Genomic DNA, 15,561 nt, shown 5'->3' with positions numbered 1-15,561 from the left:
AGTGCTCCAGAACTAACAGCGCCTCTAGCCAAGCTGCTCCAGTACAGCTACGACACTGGCATCTACCCAACAATGTGGAAAATTACCCAGGTATGTCCTGTCCACAAAAAGCAGGACAAATCCAACCTGGCCTATCACTCGACTCTCAACCACCACCAAAGTGGTGGAAAGAATCATCGACAGTGCTATCAAGCGTCACTCACCAATAACCTACTCACCGATGCTCAGTTTGGGTTCCATCAGGACCACTCTGCTCCAGACATCGTTACACCCTGGGTTCAAACAAGGACAAAAGAGCTGAATTCCAGAGGTGAGGTAAAAGTGACTGCCCTTGATGTTAAGGCAGCATTCGACCAAGCGTGGCACCATGGAGCCCGAGTAAAACTGAAGTCAATGGGGATCGGGGAAAACTAAGGAAGATGGTTGTGGTTGTTGGAGGCAAATTCCTCAGCCCCAGGCCATGGCTGCAGGAGTACTTCAAGGCAACATCTTGAGCCAACTATCTTCAGCTGCTTCATCAATGACCTTCTCTCCATCATAGGGTCAGAAGTGTTCGCTGATGATTGCATAGTGTTTAGTTCCATTCACGATTCTTCAGATAATGAAACAGTCCATTCAGCAAGACCTGGACAACATCCAGGCTTGGGCTGATTAACGGCAAGTAACATTTGTGCCATACAAGAGCCAGACAATGACTATCTCCAACAAGAGAGAGTCTAATCACCTCCCCTTGATATTCAGTGGCATTACCATTGCCAAATACCCCACCATTAACATCTTGGGGGTCACCATTGACTAGAATCTCAACTGGAACAGCCACATAAATGCCATGGCTACTAGAGCAGGTCAGAGGTTAGGTATTCTGCGGCGAGTGGCTCACCTCCTGACTCCTCAAAGCCTCTCCATCACCTACAAGGTACAAGTCAGGAGTTTGATGAAATACTGTCCACTTGTCTGGATTGGTGCAGCTGCAACAACACTCAAAAAGCTCGACACCATCCAGGACAATGCAGACCGCTGGATCGGCAGCCCATCCACCACCTTAAGCATCCACCACTGAAGCACCGTGACTGCAGTGTGTACTAGCTACAGGATGCACTATCCTGACTTTGCACTATATCACCCGCCGTTCCTTCATCGTCACTGAGTCAAAATCCTGGAACTCCCTACCTAATAGCACTGTGGGAGTACCTTCAGCACACTGACTGCAGCAGTTCAAGAAGGTGGCTCACCACCACCTAGTCAAGGGCAACTAGGGGTGGGCAATAAATGCTGGCCTTGCCAGCGACACCCATATCCCAAAAATGAATATTAAAAAAAAAGTATTTTTAAAAAAAAATAAGCAAAATTCCTGCCTTTTGGCAAGGTTAACGAACTACTAAAGTCACTGGAATGCAGGTTTTTGAAATGAGAATTGTTGAATGCAATTTAATTAGCACTAAATCATGGCATATGTGCACCAGTTAAACCTTACACAAACAACATTTTCAATTAGTTAAGTAGGAGACATGCCCTCCAACCTTCTTTAAATAGCTTAGTCACCAAATTCTGTTTAATTACTACAGACCCTAAAAGTTGAATTTTCTTTTTCAGACGGATCAGTAGTTAGGTTAAATAGGCTGCCAAAGTATCAATCAGACCTTTTAGCTGGCAATCACCGCAATATAGATTTAATTCATGTCAAATTCACTGATTTCATTAATGCCAATATCACCAATTCCAGTTGGTCTGTCCAAACATTGCTATTTTTGAAAAAAAATCCAATTGCTCTAATGCAGAAGTTTAAAAACTGGCCACTTTTTTGACTCTGCAGTCTTTCCTGTGCTTTCTTGCAAGGTCCATCAGCTGAAATGGAAGTTTACAGCTCCCCCTGCACTCACCCATTAAATCCAATGCTACACCTGCCAGGCTTGTTCTATAAGGGTCTCATCTCTGGTTGTGGAACAATTCTGTTCAAGACCAGGATGATGATTAACTGGAGGGTCATCACACAGAACTGGCTTGTTACTGGTTTAAGAGTTTGAGGGCTAAAGAGCTGTTCTATGTCTGAGAACTTGACACAATTAGAGTGAACATGTTTATTCAAACTCTCTTAAGAGATATTGCTCTTCTCTTTCTCCCTCTCCCTCCATTAAAAGATTTTTGTTAAATAAGGTTTCACTATAATGAAGCTTTAACATGTCTCAAACAATTAATAAGGTATCTACTAGCATAAATATTGGAAAATTTGTTAATTCAGCTGTGTTGTGCATAATCACGGTATTGGAGAATGGCTTAGCTCCAACAGAGAAAATCGCACTTTAGCTGTGAGGCAGTGCAGGACTTCACGAATCTTATAATGGAGTGTTGCAAGAACATTTTTGATGGGAATGACAGCTCCAAATATGCAGAAAGGCAGGAAAGGATTAAAGTACACAAATTGTGAATGCTGCATCAGTAACTAGAAGGACCTAGGTGGAAGTCAAAAAAAATTACACTAACCACTCTGCCACCTACAAGGCACAAGTCAGGAGTGTGAAGGAATACTCTCCACTTTCCTGGATGGGTGCAGCTGCAGCAGCATTCAAGAAGCTCAATCCGATCCATGACAAAGCAGTCTGATTGATCAACAGCCTATCCACCACCTTAAACATTCACTCCCTCCACCATATACTCTTTAGAGCATGCACTGCAGCAACTCACCAAGGCTTCTTTGACAGCACATCCCAAACCAGCGACTTCCACCACCTTGAAGGACAAGGGCAGCAGGTGGGAACACTACCACTTCCAAACTCTCACAGTGCTGTGGGAGTACTTTCACCACATGGACTGCAGCGTTTCAAGAAGAAGGCTTACCACCACCTTCCTGAGGACATTGTATTAAAAAATTTAAAGAGCCCAGAAACAAGATTTGGATATTACTGTAAAGTAGCAGCAGAAGATGTGTGATTAAAAAAAAATGTATGAAAGCTGCACCGACGCAGAAAATGTTGACAAGAATGCTGCAAATAAGGTCTTAGAGGTGAAACTAGAAGGATAATTCAAATTGCATTAAACATGGCGAGAGAGAGAGAGGGAATGGACTGTAGGAAGCAATTTCTGTGGGTCAAATCATGTGTGTCACTCCTCAGTGTTCTGTTTAAAGGCAAAATTGGGCATTGCAGGTTAGAAAATGTGGTGGACCTTCCGACCATAAACTGCTGACCCCAAATGAGAAAGCTACTTTTGAGTTTGGAAACGAGCATAGAAGGGTCCACGGAGGGTGGAACACAGCTCGGAACTTGTGGTATGTGCCATATTAATCAGATATACTATGATTTATACTGTAACATGAATGTGTGCACACAGAGTGATTGCACCCGACTACATAATGCAGTGTTAAATGACAATGAAGTGCCCATATGAAAAATGTTCTTATTTGCTCCGAATGCACCATATCCTGTTTTCGCAGAGCAAGGAAAACATAATTGCCCTCCAGCCGAACCGGAAGACCAGTACAACAGAGCACCAACTGTCACAACTACCACTATGCATGAGTCACCAGCAAAGATGCACACAGTTTAGGAGAAGAAAATAACGATGTTCATAGAATCGTAGTGAACTAGTTAGCACCGATGATGAAAAGATAGTGATGGTTGTTTATAATGTCGAGGTACAGCATGCTCAGTACCCCTACTGAGTTGTATGGTGACAGACCTTTGTTGGCCTACTATCAGATGGAGGCTGCTACAGGACATGTACCATATTGAGGAGTCATTTGTTTATTTGCACACAACAGCTTGCAGAAATTCACTGCCATCTTCCATTTGAATAATGTCATGGTGCAATAGCTGTCCTTACTGCAGTCAGCTATTGAACACACGGCAACATCAGTGGCACCTGCAGTAAGGTCTCAGTTATGCAGGCTATAGTCACAGTGGGATATCCATAATGAATGCCCACATTGCTACTATAAAATATTTGGGCCTAATCCAAGATGCATGGTATCCATCTGCCTGGAAAATGGTTATAGATGCTCACTGTTCTATACTCAGATTGATGGGTATGATTGATGTGTAGCATTGACATGTGTGGAGTGATACAGAAGCATCCAGTCATCGCAAAGGAATGCACTGCAAGACATCCCTCTGAAAGCAGGAAATCACTTTGAGTACAGCAAAAGATGCTCCTAGTGCCAGTGCAATTCCAAAGTGGTTCATTATGGATACAAGGAGCAGGCTGGAAGAGTACTTATTACTGATGCACAGACAGCCCACACAAAATTTCACAACTCACTAGAGGCAAACACACTAGCAGATACCTTAAATTTATACCACAAGCACTGCACCACTAAATACATTTAATTCACTTTTTACTGTATCTTACAATTTGTGATTCTTCCATTGTGAAACAAAGTCAGTTGCCCAGGATTCCTGGTGTGCCCTTTTGGATGGCTGGAAGGTCTCTGAGGCATTCAAGTTGACTGCATTGGTCACCTTCACTGCCACTGCTGGTGTGTTACACATATAGCTACTGCCCTTCGGTCTTTATGGAGTGGGCTGAATCACAATCCCCCTCATGAGTGTTGCATTTCCATCATAGCCAAGTAGCTGGCCCTGTTGCAATGCACCTGCTGCTAGTTTGCACCTCCCATGCCCGCTTCATTCCTAATCTGCCCTCTAGGTGTTTGATAAAGTGCCACATAATAGGCTTGTCACCAAGATTGAAGCCCATGTAATAAAAGGGGCAGTAGCAGCATGGATACAGAATTGGCTAAGTAACAAGAAACAGCGTAGTGGTGAACAGTTGATTTTTAGATTGGAGGGAGGTGTAAAGTGGTGTTCCCCAGGGGTCGGTACTAGGTCCACTGATTTTCTTGATATATATTAATGACTTGGACTTGGGTATACAGAGCACAATTTGCAAATGACACAAAACTTGGAAGTGTAGTGAACAATGAAGAGGATAGTGATAGACTTCAAGAGGATATAGACAGGCTGGTGGCATGTTCGGACACGTGGCAGATGAAATTTAACGCAAAAAAATGCGAAGTGATACATTTCGGTAGGAAGAATGAGGAGAGGTAATATAAACTAAAGGGCACAATTCTAAAAGGGGTACAGGAACAGAGAGACTTGGGGGTATATGTACACAAATCATCGAAGGTGGCAGGGCAGGTTGAGAAAGCGGTTAAAAAAGCATACGGGATCCTAGGCTTTATAAATAGAGGCAAAGAGTACAAAAGCAACAAAGTCATGATGAACCTTTTATAAAACACTGATTCTGGCCACGCACTTTAGGAAGGATAAGGCCTTAGAAAGGGTGCAGAAGAGATTTGCTAGAATGATTCCAGGGATGAGGAACTTTAGTTATGTGGATAGACTGGAGAAGCTGGGGATGTTCTCCTTGGAACAGGGAAGGTTGAGAGGAGATTTGATAGAGGTATTCAAAATCATGACTGGCCTAGACAGAGTAGATAGAGAAATGTTCCCATTGGCGGAAGGGTCAAGAACCAGAGGACGTAGATTTAAAGTGATTGGCAAAAGAACCAAAGGTGACATGAGGAAAAACTTTTTTTTACACAGTGAGTGGTTAGGATCTGGAATGCACTGCCAGAGGGTGTGGTGGAGGCAGATTCAATCATGGCCTTCAAAAGGGAACTGGATAAATACTTGAAGGGAAACAATTTGCAGGGCTATGGGGATAGGACAGGGGAGTGGAACTCGCTGGATGGCTCTTGCATAGAGCCAGTATGGACTCGATGGGCCGAATGGCCACCTTCCGTGCTGTACCTCTCTATGATTATTCTTCCATATCTCCTGCTGCACTGCTTTACAGTTGCCAGTGACTTCTATTGCTATGCTTTCTGCCCCCAAAAATACTTCTGTGTACTATTCGCTTTTGTCACTGCTGTATTGATTCAGTGGGAGCACTCTCACTTCTGAGTCAGAAGGTTGTGGGTTCAAGTCCCAATCTAGTGATATGAACATATAATCTTGGCTGACACTTCAGTGAAGTACTGAGGGAATGCTGTACTGTTGGAGGTGCCATCTTTTAGAAGAAATGTTGCACCGAGGCCCCATCTCCCCTCTCTGGTGGACATAAAATATCCCATTGTGCCATTTGAAGAAGAGCAGGGGAGTTATCCTGATATCCTGGCCAATATTATAATCGCTTAACTAATATCACTAAAGGTAATTATCTGGTCATTTATCTCATTGCTGTTTGTGGGACCTTGCAGTGTTCAAATTGGCTGCCACATTGACTGATATTATGACAGTGAGTACACGTCAAAAAATACTTAATTGGCTGTGAAGCGCTGAAGTTCCGAGGTGAGAGGTGCTAGTTCATTCTTTACTTGAAATGTTCTCATTTGTTGAGTTCAGGTCCAACTTAAAATACAATATTCACTTTACAGTTTGACTCTGCAGCTACAGTACACTATTTTAAATTTCTCTTGAGTGATATTAGCAACGCCTTCTTAAAGAGCAAAAATCAGGTTAACTTTCCCTTTTTGCTAATTCATTTTTGGAGGAATCGTCAGAGCAGTGCTCAACAGTCCAACTGTTCATACATTTGCTCTCAGCTGAATGGCTGTAGATATGCTATCAGTTACAACTTTCCACCATTGATATTTATTACAACGTAATTTCTGTTTGTGTCGTGAAATGGTTAATTCAGTCAACTTCAATAAATTATTCTACACATTTGCTTGAGTTGCTGTTGAAAGTCAATTGTTCTCCAGTGAAGTGCCCATTATTTTGTTACTATGCTATCTAAATAGATGCAAAAGTATCCATTAGGTTTATTGATACAATCAAGCATTATAGCAGTGACTGAGTAAATAATGATTGTTCAAAGGATCCATAAGTGGCCAAGTTATCTCTCATTTGGCTTGTTTTTGAGACTATATCTGTAAAATTGAACCAAGGTGTATTAATACCTGTGATGTGGAGATGCCGGTGATGGACTGGGGTGGACAAATGTAAGGAATCTTACAACACCAGGTTATAGTCCAACAAATTTATTTTAAAATCACAAGCTTTCGGAGATTATCTCCTTCGTCAGATGAATGAATGAAAAGGTTCTCAAATCGCATATCTTATACTATGTTGGGACAGCATCACACCAATCAAAAGGTGTTGTTGTTATTCAAACAGGCCAGTCACGGAGAACAGCACGTCCTAGTACACTAGATATACATTGTGTCTATTACACAGGCAGGCAGAAAGAAACTCAAAATGGCAGAGAGAGAGAGAGAGAGAATTTTAAAAAACATATAAATTTTTTCCCCCTTTTTGCTGGTGGGGTTACGTGTAGCGTGACATGAACCCAAGATCCCGGTTGAGGCCGTTCTCATGGGTGCGGAACTCATCCGCTTCATCCTGGATCACAATGTCTTCACCTTCAATAACCAGTTCTTTACCCAAACACACGGAACAGCCATGGGGACCAAATTCGCACCCCAATACGCCAACATTTTCATGCACAAGTTCGAGCACGACTTCTTCACTGCACAGGACCTCCAACCAACGCTATACACCAGATACATCGACGACATTTTCTTCCTATGGACCCACGGCGAAGAATCACTGAAGAGACTACACGATAACATCAACAAGTTCCATCCCACCATCAAACTCACCATGGACTACTCCTCAGAATCGGTTTCTTTCTTGGACACACAAATCTCCATCAAAGACGGGCACCTCAGCACCTCACTCTACCGCAAGCCCACGGACAACCTCACGATGCTCCACTTTTCCAGCTTCCACCCCAACCACGTCAAAGAGGCCATCCCCTATGGACAGGCCCTACGAATACACAGGATCTGCTCAGACGAGGAGGAACGCGATGGACACCTACAGACGCTGAAAGACGCCCTCGTAAGAACGGGATATGACGCTCGACTTGTCGATCGACAGTTCCGACGGGCCACAGCGAAGAATCGCATAGACCTCCTCAGAAGACAAACACGGGACGCAACCAACAGAGTACCCTTCGTCGTCCAGTACTTCCCTGGAGCGGAGAAACTACACCATGTTCTCCGCAGCCTTCAACATGTCATCGATGACGACGAACACCTCGCTAAGGCCATCCCCACGCCTCCACTGCTCGCCTTTAAACAGCCACCCAACCTCAAACAGACCATCGTTCGCAGCAAGTTACCCAGTTTTCAGGAGAACAGTGTCCACGACACCACACAACCCTGCCACGGCAACCTCTGCAAGACATGCCAGATCATCGACACGGATACCACCATCACACGAGAGGACACCACCCACCAGGTACATGGTTCATACTCCTGTGACTCGGCCAACGTTGTTTACCTCATACGTTGCAGGAAAGGATGCCCCGGAGCATGGTACATTGGCGAGACCATGCAGACGCTGCGACAACGGATGAACGGACACCGCGCAACAATCGCCAAACAGGAGGGTTCCCTCCCAGTCGGGGAACACTTTAGCAGTCAAGGACATTCAGCCACCGATCTTCGGGTAAGCGTTCTCCAAGGCGGCCTTCGAGACACACGACAACGCAAAATCGTCGAGCAGAAGTTGATAGCCAAGTTCCGCACCCATGAGGACGGCCTCAACCGGGATCTTGGGTTCATGTCACGCTACACGTAACCCCACCAGCAAAAAGGGGGAAAAAATTTATATGTTTTTTAAAATTCTCTCTCTCTCTCTCTCTCTGCCATTTTGAGTTTCTTTCTGCCTGCCTGTGTAATAGACACAATGTATATCTAGTGTACTGGGACGTGCTGTTCTCCGTGACTGGCCTGTTTGAATAACAACGACACCTTTTGATTGGTGTGATGCTGTCCCAACATAGTATAAGATATGCGATTTGAGAACCTTTTCATTCATTCATCTGACGAAGGAGATAATCTCCGAAAGCTTGTGATTTTAAAATAAATTTGTTGGACTATAACCTGGTGTTGTAAGATTCCTTACATTTATTAATACCTGAACAGTTAGGGGCAATGGAAAATGACACACAGTGAAAAATGAAAGGTGAGGATTAGAAGACTTGATGGTGATCAGGAGCTACTGTGACAGAAAGTTCAGTACCAACCAGCCATACTTGGCCAGTATAAATTTTACCACGTTGAATGATTTCCAGTCAGCATTCAGGCAAGGCTTGTTGTCAGTCTGAGGTGTTTCCAGAGACTTGTCTCATCCGTGATTGGGTCATTGTAATTAAGAGAACTGTAGGTATGTTCTTCCTCTCGCTTGCTCCCTACTCCCAAAAGAAAACGTGATGGAAGCAGTGCTTTGAGTTACAATTCCTTTTAAATTTTTCAAATTCCATCCTTTTTTAATTGTTACACTTGCCAGTAACATTAACCCTTGGGTAGCTGTAAGGTCCAGGGAAACTCCTGTGCCTGGACCGAAACGTTTTCATACATTAATGATCCTGAAAATAATAGTATTACAGTAGTGCTAATTAAATAGCAGAAATAGCAAGAGATAGAAGTACATACCAACAGATTTCAATGAAACAGTTATTAAAAGTGTCTGGTTCTAATTTAGCTTATCAAAACTATAACATTTATGATTCTTTTCCCATATTTCCATATTCCTTTCTGAAGTAGAAAGATATATGCATATATAGCAGTGATGTGTGGAAAATATACCAAGTGCTATCAAGCCTAATAACTCCTGAACACCAATACTAGCGAGGCCCACATCCCGAGAGATGCTATATAAATACATGTTCCCTGTGAGCAACTCAATGAGATACCTACTAGTTTTGCATTAAAAAGTGAAAAAATATAAGGGAGCGTGTGCCCTGTTGTTTCTTTTCTGTTCCATTCTCTATTTTCTTTTTTTAACATTATTTTTCCCTCTTTTTCCAAGTTTATCATTTCTAACCTCTTTTATCCAAAAAAAATAGACTAATGACCCATCTCTTTTTGTTTTTCTCTTTCTGACTTTTGCCTTCCATTTTGGATTTTGTTTGTCATTATTCCAGTGAGCTTTTAACTGAACATCCTTATGGGGACAGAAAGTGGTTTTGGCCACCTGTGTTCTGAAAGCAAGGCGTGTTGACTTCTGTAAACAGTATTATGATTGCATACGGGAGCTGCATATCTTCCATTTAGGATTTCAGAGGAGATGCTCTTTATGCTGAAATCTTAACTATTAGTTCCAGCTGTGGCTTTAAACTTCAGAAAACCCCATAGAGCCTTTGGTACATCAACCTGCTGTGTTCGTATAAATAGAAACACTCCATTCTTGTCCGTCTAAAATGCCTGAGGATTGCTCTTTGACTGTTACAGCCACCTAATGAGTGACCTCCAAGTTGACCACTGTACAAGCCAACGGGTGAAACCACCATTGGATTTGCTTCAAGCTTGGATTTGAACCTTACAGTGGAACTGTTCAAATAAACCTGTCATAGTATAAATGTTAGAATCCGAATATTCTGTCATTAGCTCAGGTCTGCCCTTATCTCAAAACAGTGGATAAGGTTTAAACTGAATGTTCAGGTCTATTTCAATAAAGCTTTTACTATGAGTGTGAATGAACTAATGGGTAAATGTAGCACTCAATGTATCACTGAACCATGCAGACCAGAATGTACCAGTTTTGATTCCCTGTCTAGATTGAGTTAACTAATGTCAGCCATGGCAACAATTGGGACACTACAATTGGCATCGATGTCCCAGGGCTGGGGAGTAGGAGTGGAGGGGACTGGGGTGGGGGGGGGGGGGTATAGGAGGATCGCTTGGCATTCCCATTTCTGATTGCTATCCAGTGATCATTGCTGGAGTGTGCTTAGACATCAAGGAAGAACAAGATTGTGAATGGTTCTGATGCCCTCCACAGTTGAACAAGGTGCAGACACACCACCTACATCGACATATGAAGAATGGTTACTTGGGCACAGTACTGGAGGGCTGCCGATGTTCATGGAACCATTTCTCAGGATGACTCAGCACCTTAAGGAGAGGAAGGAAGAAAGTTGGACAACAACATTTTCCTTTACTGTTTAATTGTCATTGTTGTACTAGACCAGTTCCAAAAGTCTGTTTTGCAGTTCTAGTTAGATTGTGATGCATTCCAATGGGATGTTTGAATGTTTAAAGTAAAGCGAGTTCTAATTTTAAAATATGTTTGAGAATAGTGTGTGTATACTGGAAAGTCACTTCTCCTCTTTGAAACTTTAGGCATATGGTGATGGCTATGGAGCAACCTATGAAGACCAAGGTTATGACTCGTATGATAACAACTACAGCAATCAAGGACAAAGGTAACAATGCACTGATCTTCATAACTGCATACGTTGATTTTGATCTGTGGCGGTCTGGGTCATAGTTAAGTCTGACTCATGAACTAAACGGCATTTTAAATCAAATTCTAGGAGGTATCATTGACGATGACTTACTTTACCTTGATTTTGAACGGTCAGCTTGGGAAAGGGAATGAATGAGAGAAAAAACTGAAGCAATTTGTTGTGCTTTAATTGAGAAATTCGGACATTGATACTAACGTGTGGCATTTCCTATGGTGCTGAAATATACCTGGGGTAATAATTGTACTTCTGCACTCTCAGGCCCACAATTTTCCTCCTATTCACTTTAATAGAGAGAAAAGCACGTGCTAGCAAGCACAGAAGTGACATTTTGAACTCCTAGTTTTTCATCAAGAATATTTGATTTATGATATTAGGAAGAGCTTTTTGAATGATCTATTGTTCCCTTCTCTTGTCCCTCTTAAGTTGCTTGTAGGTCAACAAAAGCAGTATTTGTGTAACATCAATCAGATTAAGCACCTTCCTCCAGCATTTTACTATTTTCCAAAAGAGGTTGCCATTGTTAAACATAAAAGAAAAGTTCTGTTGTATGTGTCCAGGAAGCAGAAAGTTATCAGACTGGAACAGCATTAGCTATATCATAAAGAAAGTTGCCCTTAATAATAATAAAAGCACTAAATGCCGCTGGCTAAACTGTCAGACTAAATGGCGAGAATGTCTTGTCAGAAATAGTAATGGGAAGATTCTTCATAAATCCTGCAATAACACTGCAGGCAGCTTTTCTATTTGTTAGCCTCTTCAAAATGTGCTTAACTTACATAGAAAGTTGTTGTTAGAGGATAAGTGTGTGTGTGACACCACTTTATTGCCATTGTATCGCTGCTGTACAGTCACTTTTAATTGTGACTGTTTCTGTTAAGTAAATAGAAAATGTAAACATGGGAGTGGGACTAATTGGATAGCTCTACCAAAGAGCTGGCACAGGCACGATGGGCCAAATGGCTTCTTTTGTGCTGTAACATTCTATGGATTCTGTGAATTGACGAGCCAATTTTAATAATCAAGTACCCCATTAAGGCAGTCCTTCTGTACCTCCAACCTCATGAAAAGAGGTTTCTTTTCTTTTCCAACCTCATGAGGCATTCACATGATGATTGCATGATCTATCTTCAGCCAGTCAGTGGTATTGTAACCTATGTTACCCATATATATATATATATATATATATATCCTTCCATTTAGCTCCTCTCTGATTCTTTTCAGTAGTTTTCTGCCAATACAGTCTTAGATAGGCTGCAGTGACTTAGTTTAAGATTACAAAAATAAGAGGTAAAGAGCCAAACAATGTTCTTACTGAAACTGTCATGCTTCCACCACCTGAAAGGGTGATGGAAGCAGATTCAATAGTAACATTCAAAAGGGAATTGGATATATACTTGAAAAGGAAAAATCTTCAGGGCTATGGGGAAAGAGCGGGGGAGTGGGACTACTTGGATTGCTCTTTCAAAGAGCCGGCACAGGCATGATGGGCTGAATGGCCTCTTTCTGTGCTATGACTTTTTTTTATATATAGTATAAAAATAACTGTAATGAAAAGTCATATATTGATAGAAAACCTAGTTGCTGAGTATGGGATACTGGTACATGAAGTATTCACTTTAGAGCTATAGAATTGATTGTGCAAGAATTGACTTCATAAAAAATGCATGTTTTGGAAGTTGAACGTGCTAAGTGGCAGTTTATCAAACAATTTGTTTTAGCCTACTTGTTCCATATTTCATTAGTGTACCATTACAAAGTTAGTTTTGTCAACAAATGTAATTAACTGTAGAGAATATTTCAGTGGGTTTCTCTTTAATAGTTCTTCTTGTTGAATTCATATTCTTGATGAACCCATTGAGGCTTGTAGTAGCTAATTAAGAGTAGAAATGCATGGTGGGACATTATTTGCAGAGCACTAATAGTAAAATAAATTCCTTTGAGATCTTTCTATTGCTTGAATTTGAATTCACTGGACTAATGTCAGTATTGTTTTGCTGACGTTACATGCTTTTGAATGTGAGTACAGAGGCTACAACTAAAATTGAGTGCTCAAAGGATTGAGATTAGATGAACTAATCCTGTTTTCCTAATGGAAAGTCTGAATGGCCTCCTTCAATGCTGTAAACTTTTATGGTTCTATTCCAATTGTAGCCTTGGTGTCATTATATGAAGTATGGTTAACAAAAAGTAGTTTGTGTCTATACAGGTAAAATGTTTAGACTTGCAACTAGGAGATGTATCTCAAATGAGTTTGAATCCAAATAAATCTTAACTGATAATTGGGCCCAGACTTCTGAAACAGACAGGAAGGATGGAGAAGAGTGAGGGAGAGGCAGGGGGAAAAGTGGAGATATTCAAAAGCGAAAGAGGGGAGAGCTATATGGAAGGAAAGAGAGAGACGAAAACAAGTGTAGAAGGATAGAGAGTGAGAATTTTTTTCAGATTTACTAGTATCAGTATCTTAGAGGGGTTTGAGATGCTGAGAATCTTTGGTGGAGTCAGTTGCAAAAGGTTTCAACTACTGAATTAGATTGTATTTGCTTTTATTTATTTTTAAGGGTGGCATATTACATGAGCAAACTATGCGGCAGTAGTTTAAAAAATGTAAAATTAAAATATTTTTATGTTCCAGAACTTAAGAATTTTGCTGCAGCGATGTTAGGTGTTTCCATCTACTGTTTATGACTCCCCCCAATTTGGGATTATCAAGAAACTTGGAGAGCTTTAATGGTTTGAAGGAAAGAATGGCAATAATGTACTTTGGACCCAATAAGACACCAGACCTGATCCCCGGATTCCAGTCTCCTCTTTCCATGTTAATGCCGGTCCTTTAACAATTGCCTTTTACACCATCTGATTAGTTAGTTATACACTTCAAAAACTACCTCCATTTTGTGCTTTTCTACGATGTTAAGTAATTTTCTATGTGTTACTGTGTCAAAGGTTTAGCTAAAGTCTAGGTATATGGATCACATGAAGGGTAAGCACTTCATATGAATTGTTCTCACCACAACATTTACCTTCTATCTACCTCAAAGTATTTTGTGAATGGGCCAATCAAAAGTTAACTTATTTCTCATGAATTTTTATTCAAAAATGAAATCCTTTGTAATTTGGGAGTCCTAGACTTATAAAAAGGAAAACCACAATTGCCAGATATCCGAAATAAAATCAGAACGTGCTGATCAGTATCAGAGAGAGAAAACAAGGTTAATGTTTTGGATGTGAACCTTCACCAAAACCCCTTTATGACGAAGGGTCACAGCTGAAACATTAACTTATCTTTCTGTCTTGCGTGCTGAATTATTTTCCCATGCATTCCTAGCATTTTCAATTTTAATTTCAGGCTCTCAAAATTAAATATCTAATTCTGATTTTCAGATTGCTGCCCCTGGTAAACCCAAATAAAGGATAATTGTAGGTGGGTCAGTTACCAGATCATCACCCTTTCTTCCTATTCAGCACATTTGGGAGAAAAAGAAAGCATTACCTCCAAACTTGAGAGGCTTAGTCTAAAGTAAACTGTGTTAGTTCCATCTGCGATTCTGACCATGTATTGGACCTGAAAGAAAAACCCTCCTGATACTCAACTAGGAGAACAATGAGATTTTATATATATATAATCCTCTTACTAATTTTAGAGATGATTTTTTAAATAAAATTTTTCATGTGTATGTATTAGACTCTGCTATAGCATCCTGTGAGCAAAATGTCTGCCCTGTGATTTTTGCTGGGCTGAGATTTTTTTTATTCATTCATGGATTGTGAGCATCGCTGGCAAGGCCAGCATTTATTGCCCATCCCTAATTGCCCTTGATAAGGTGGTGGTGAGCCGCCGCCTTGAACCACTGCAGTCTGTGTGGTGAAGGTTCTCCCACAGTGCGGTTAGGTAGGGAGTTCCAGGATTTTGACCCAGCAACGATGAAGGAACGGCGATATATTTCCATATAGTGCATGTCCTATTATGGGACTAGAAATTAACACGTGTGCCAGAACAGCACACAGATCAGTAAATCCATTCCACCGCTGGTATCCACTTAGCGCATTGTGCTCCCTCGCACAAGGACAGTTTTACCGAAGGAAGTTTTAATTTTTCAATCACGGACATTACTGCACATAATCACATAGAATTACTTAGCCTGTTTCTGTGCTGTATATTCTATTTGGCCCAATAGGTCCACAACAGTGTTTATGCTCCACCCGAGCCTCCTTCCACCCTTCATCTAACCCTATCAACATATCCTTTCTCCCTCATGTGTTTATTTAGCTTCCCCTTAAATGCTTCAATGTTAGTCGCCT

General features: G+C 41.4%; 1 protein-coding gene across 3 annotated transcripts in view; it reads left to right on the top strand.

The window, feature by feature from the left end:
- LOC137311272 (KH domain-containing, RNA-binding, signal transduction-associated protein 3-like) overlaps positions 1-15,561 on the top strand; it is a 245,473-nt gene that overhangs the window by 154,243 nt on the left and 75,669 nt on the right. For all 3 annotated transcript variants that reach the window (XR_010960287.1, XR_010960286.1, XM_067978581.1), the window contains exon 7: positions 11,135-11,217. Coding sequence is in view for 1 of the 3 variants with exons in the window: in XM_067978581.1 (XP_067834682.1) it covers positions 11,135-11,217 (83 nt within the window). In the remaining 2 variants the exon portion in view is untranslated. The remainder of the gene's footprint in view (positions 1-11,134; positions 11,218-15,561) is intronic.

This window comes from Heptranchias perlo, chromosome 3, assembly GCF_035084215.1.
Source record: "Heptranchias perlo isolate sHepPer1 chromosome 3, sHepPer1.hap1, whole genome shotgun sequence".
NCBI lineage: Eukaryota > Metazoa > Chordata > Chondrichthyes > Hexanchiformes > Hexanchidae > Heptranchias > Heptranchias perlo.
The sequence above is the reverse complement of the archived record's forward strand: the minus strand, read 5'-3'. Positions and strand labels throughout refer to the sequence as shown.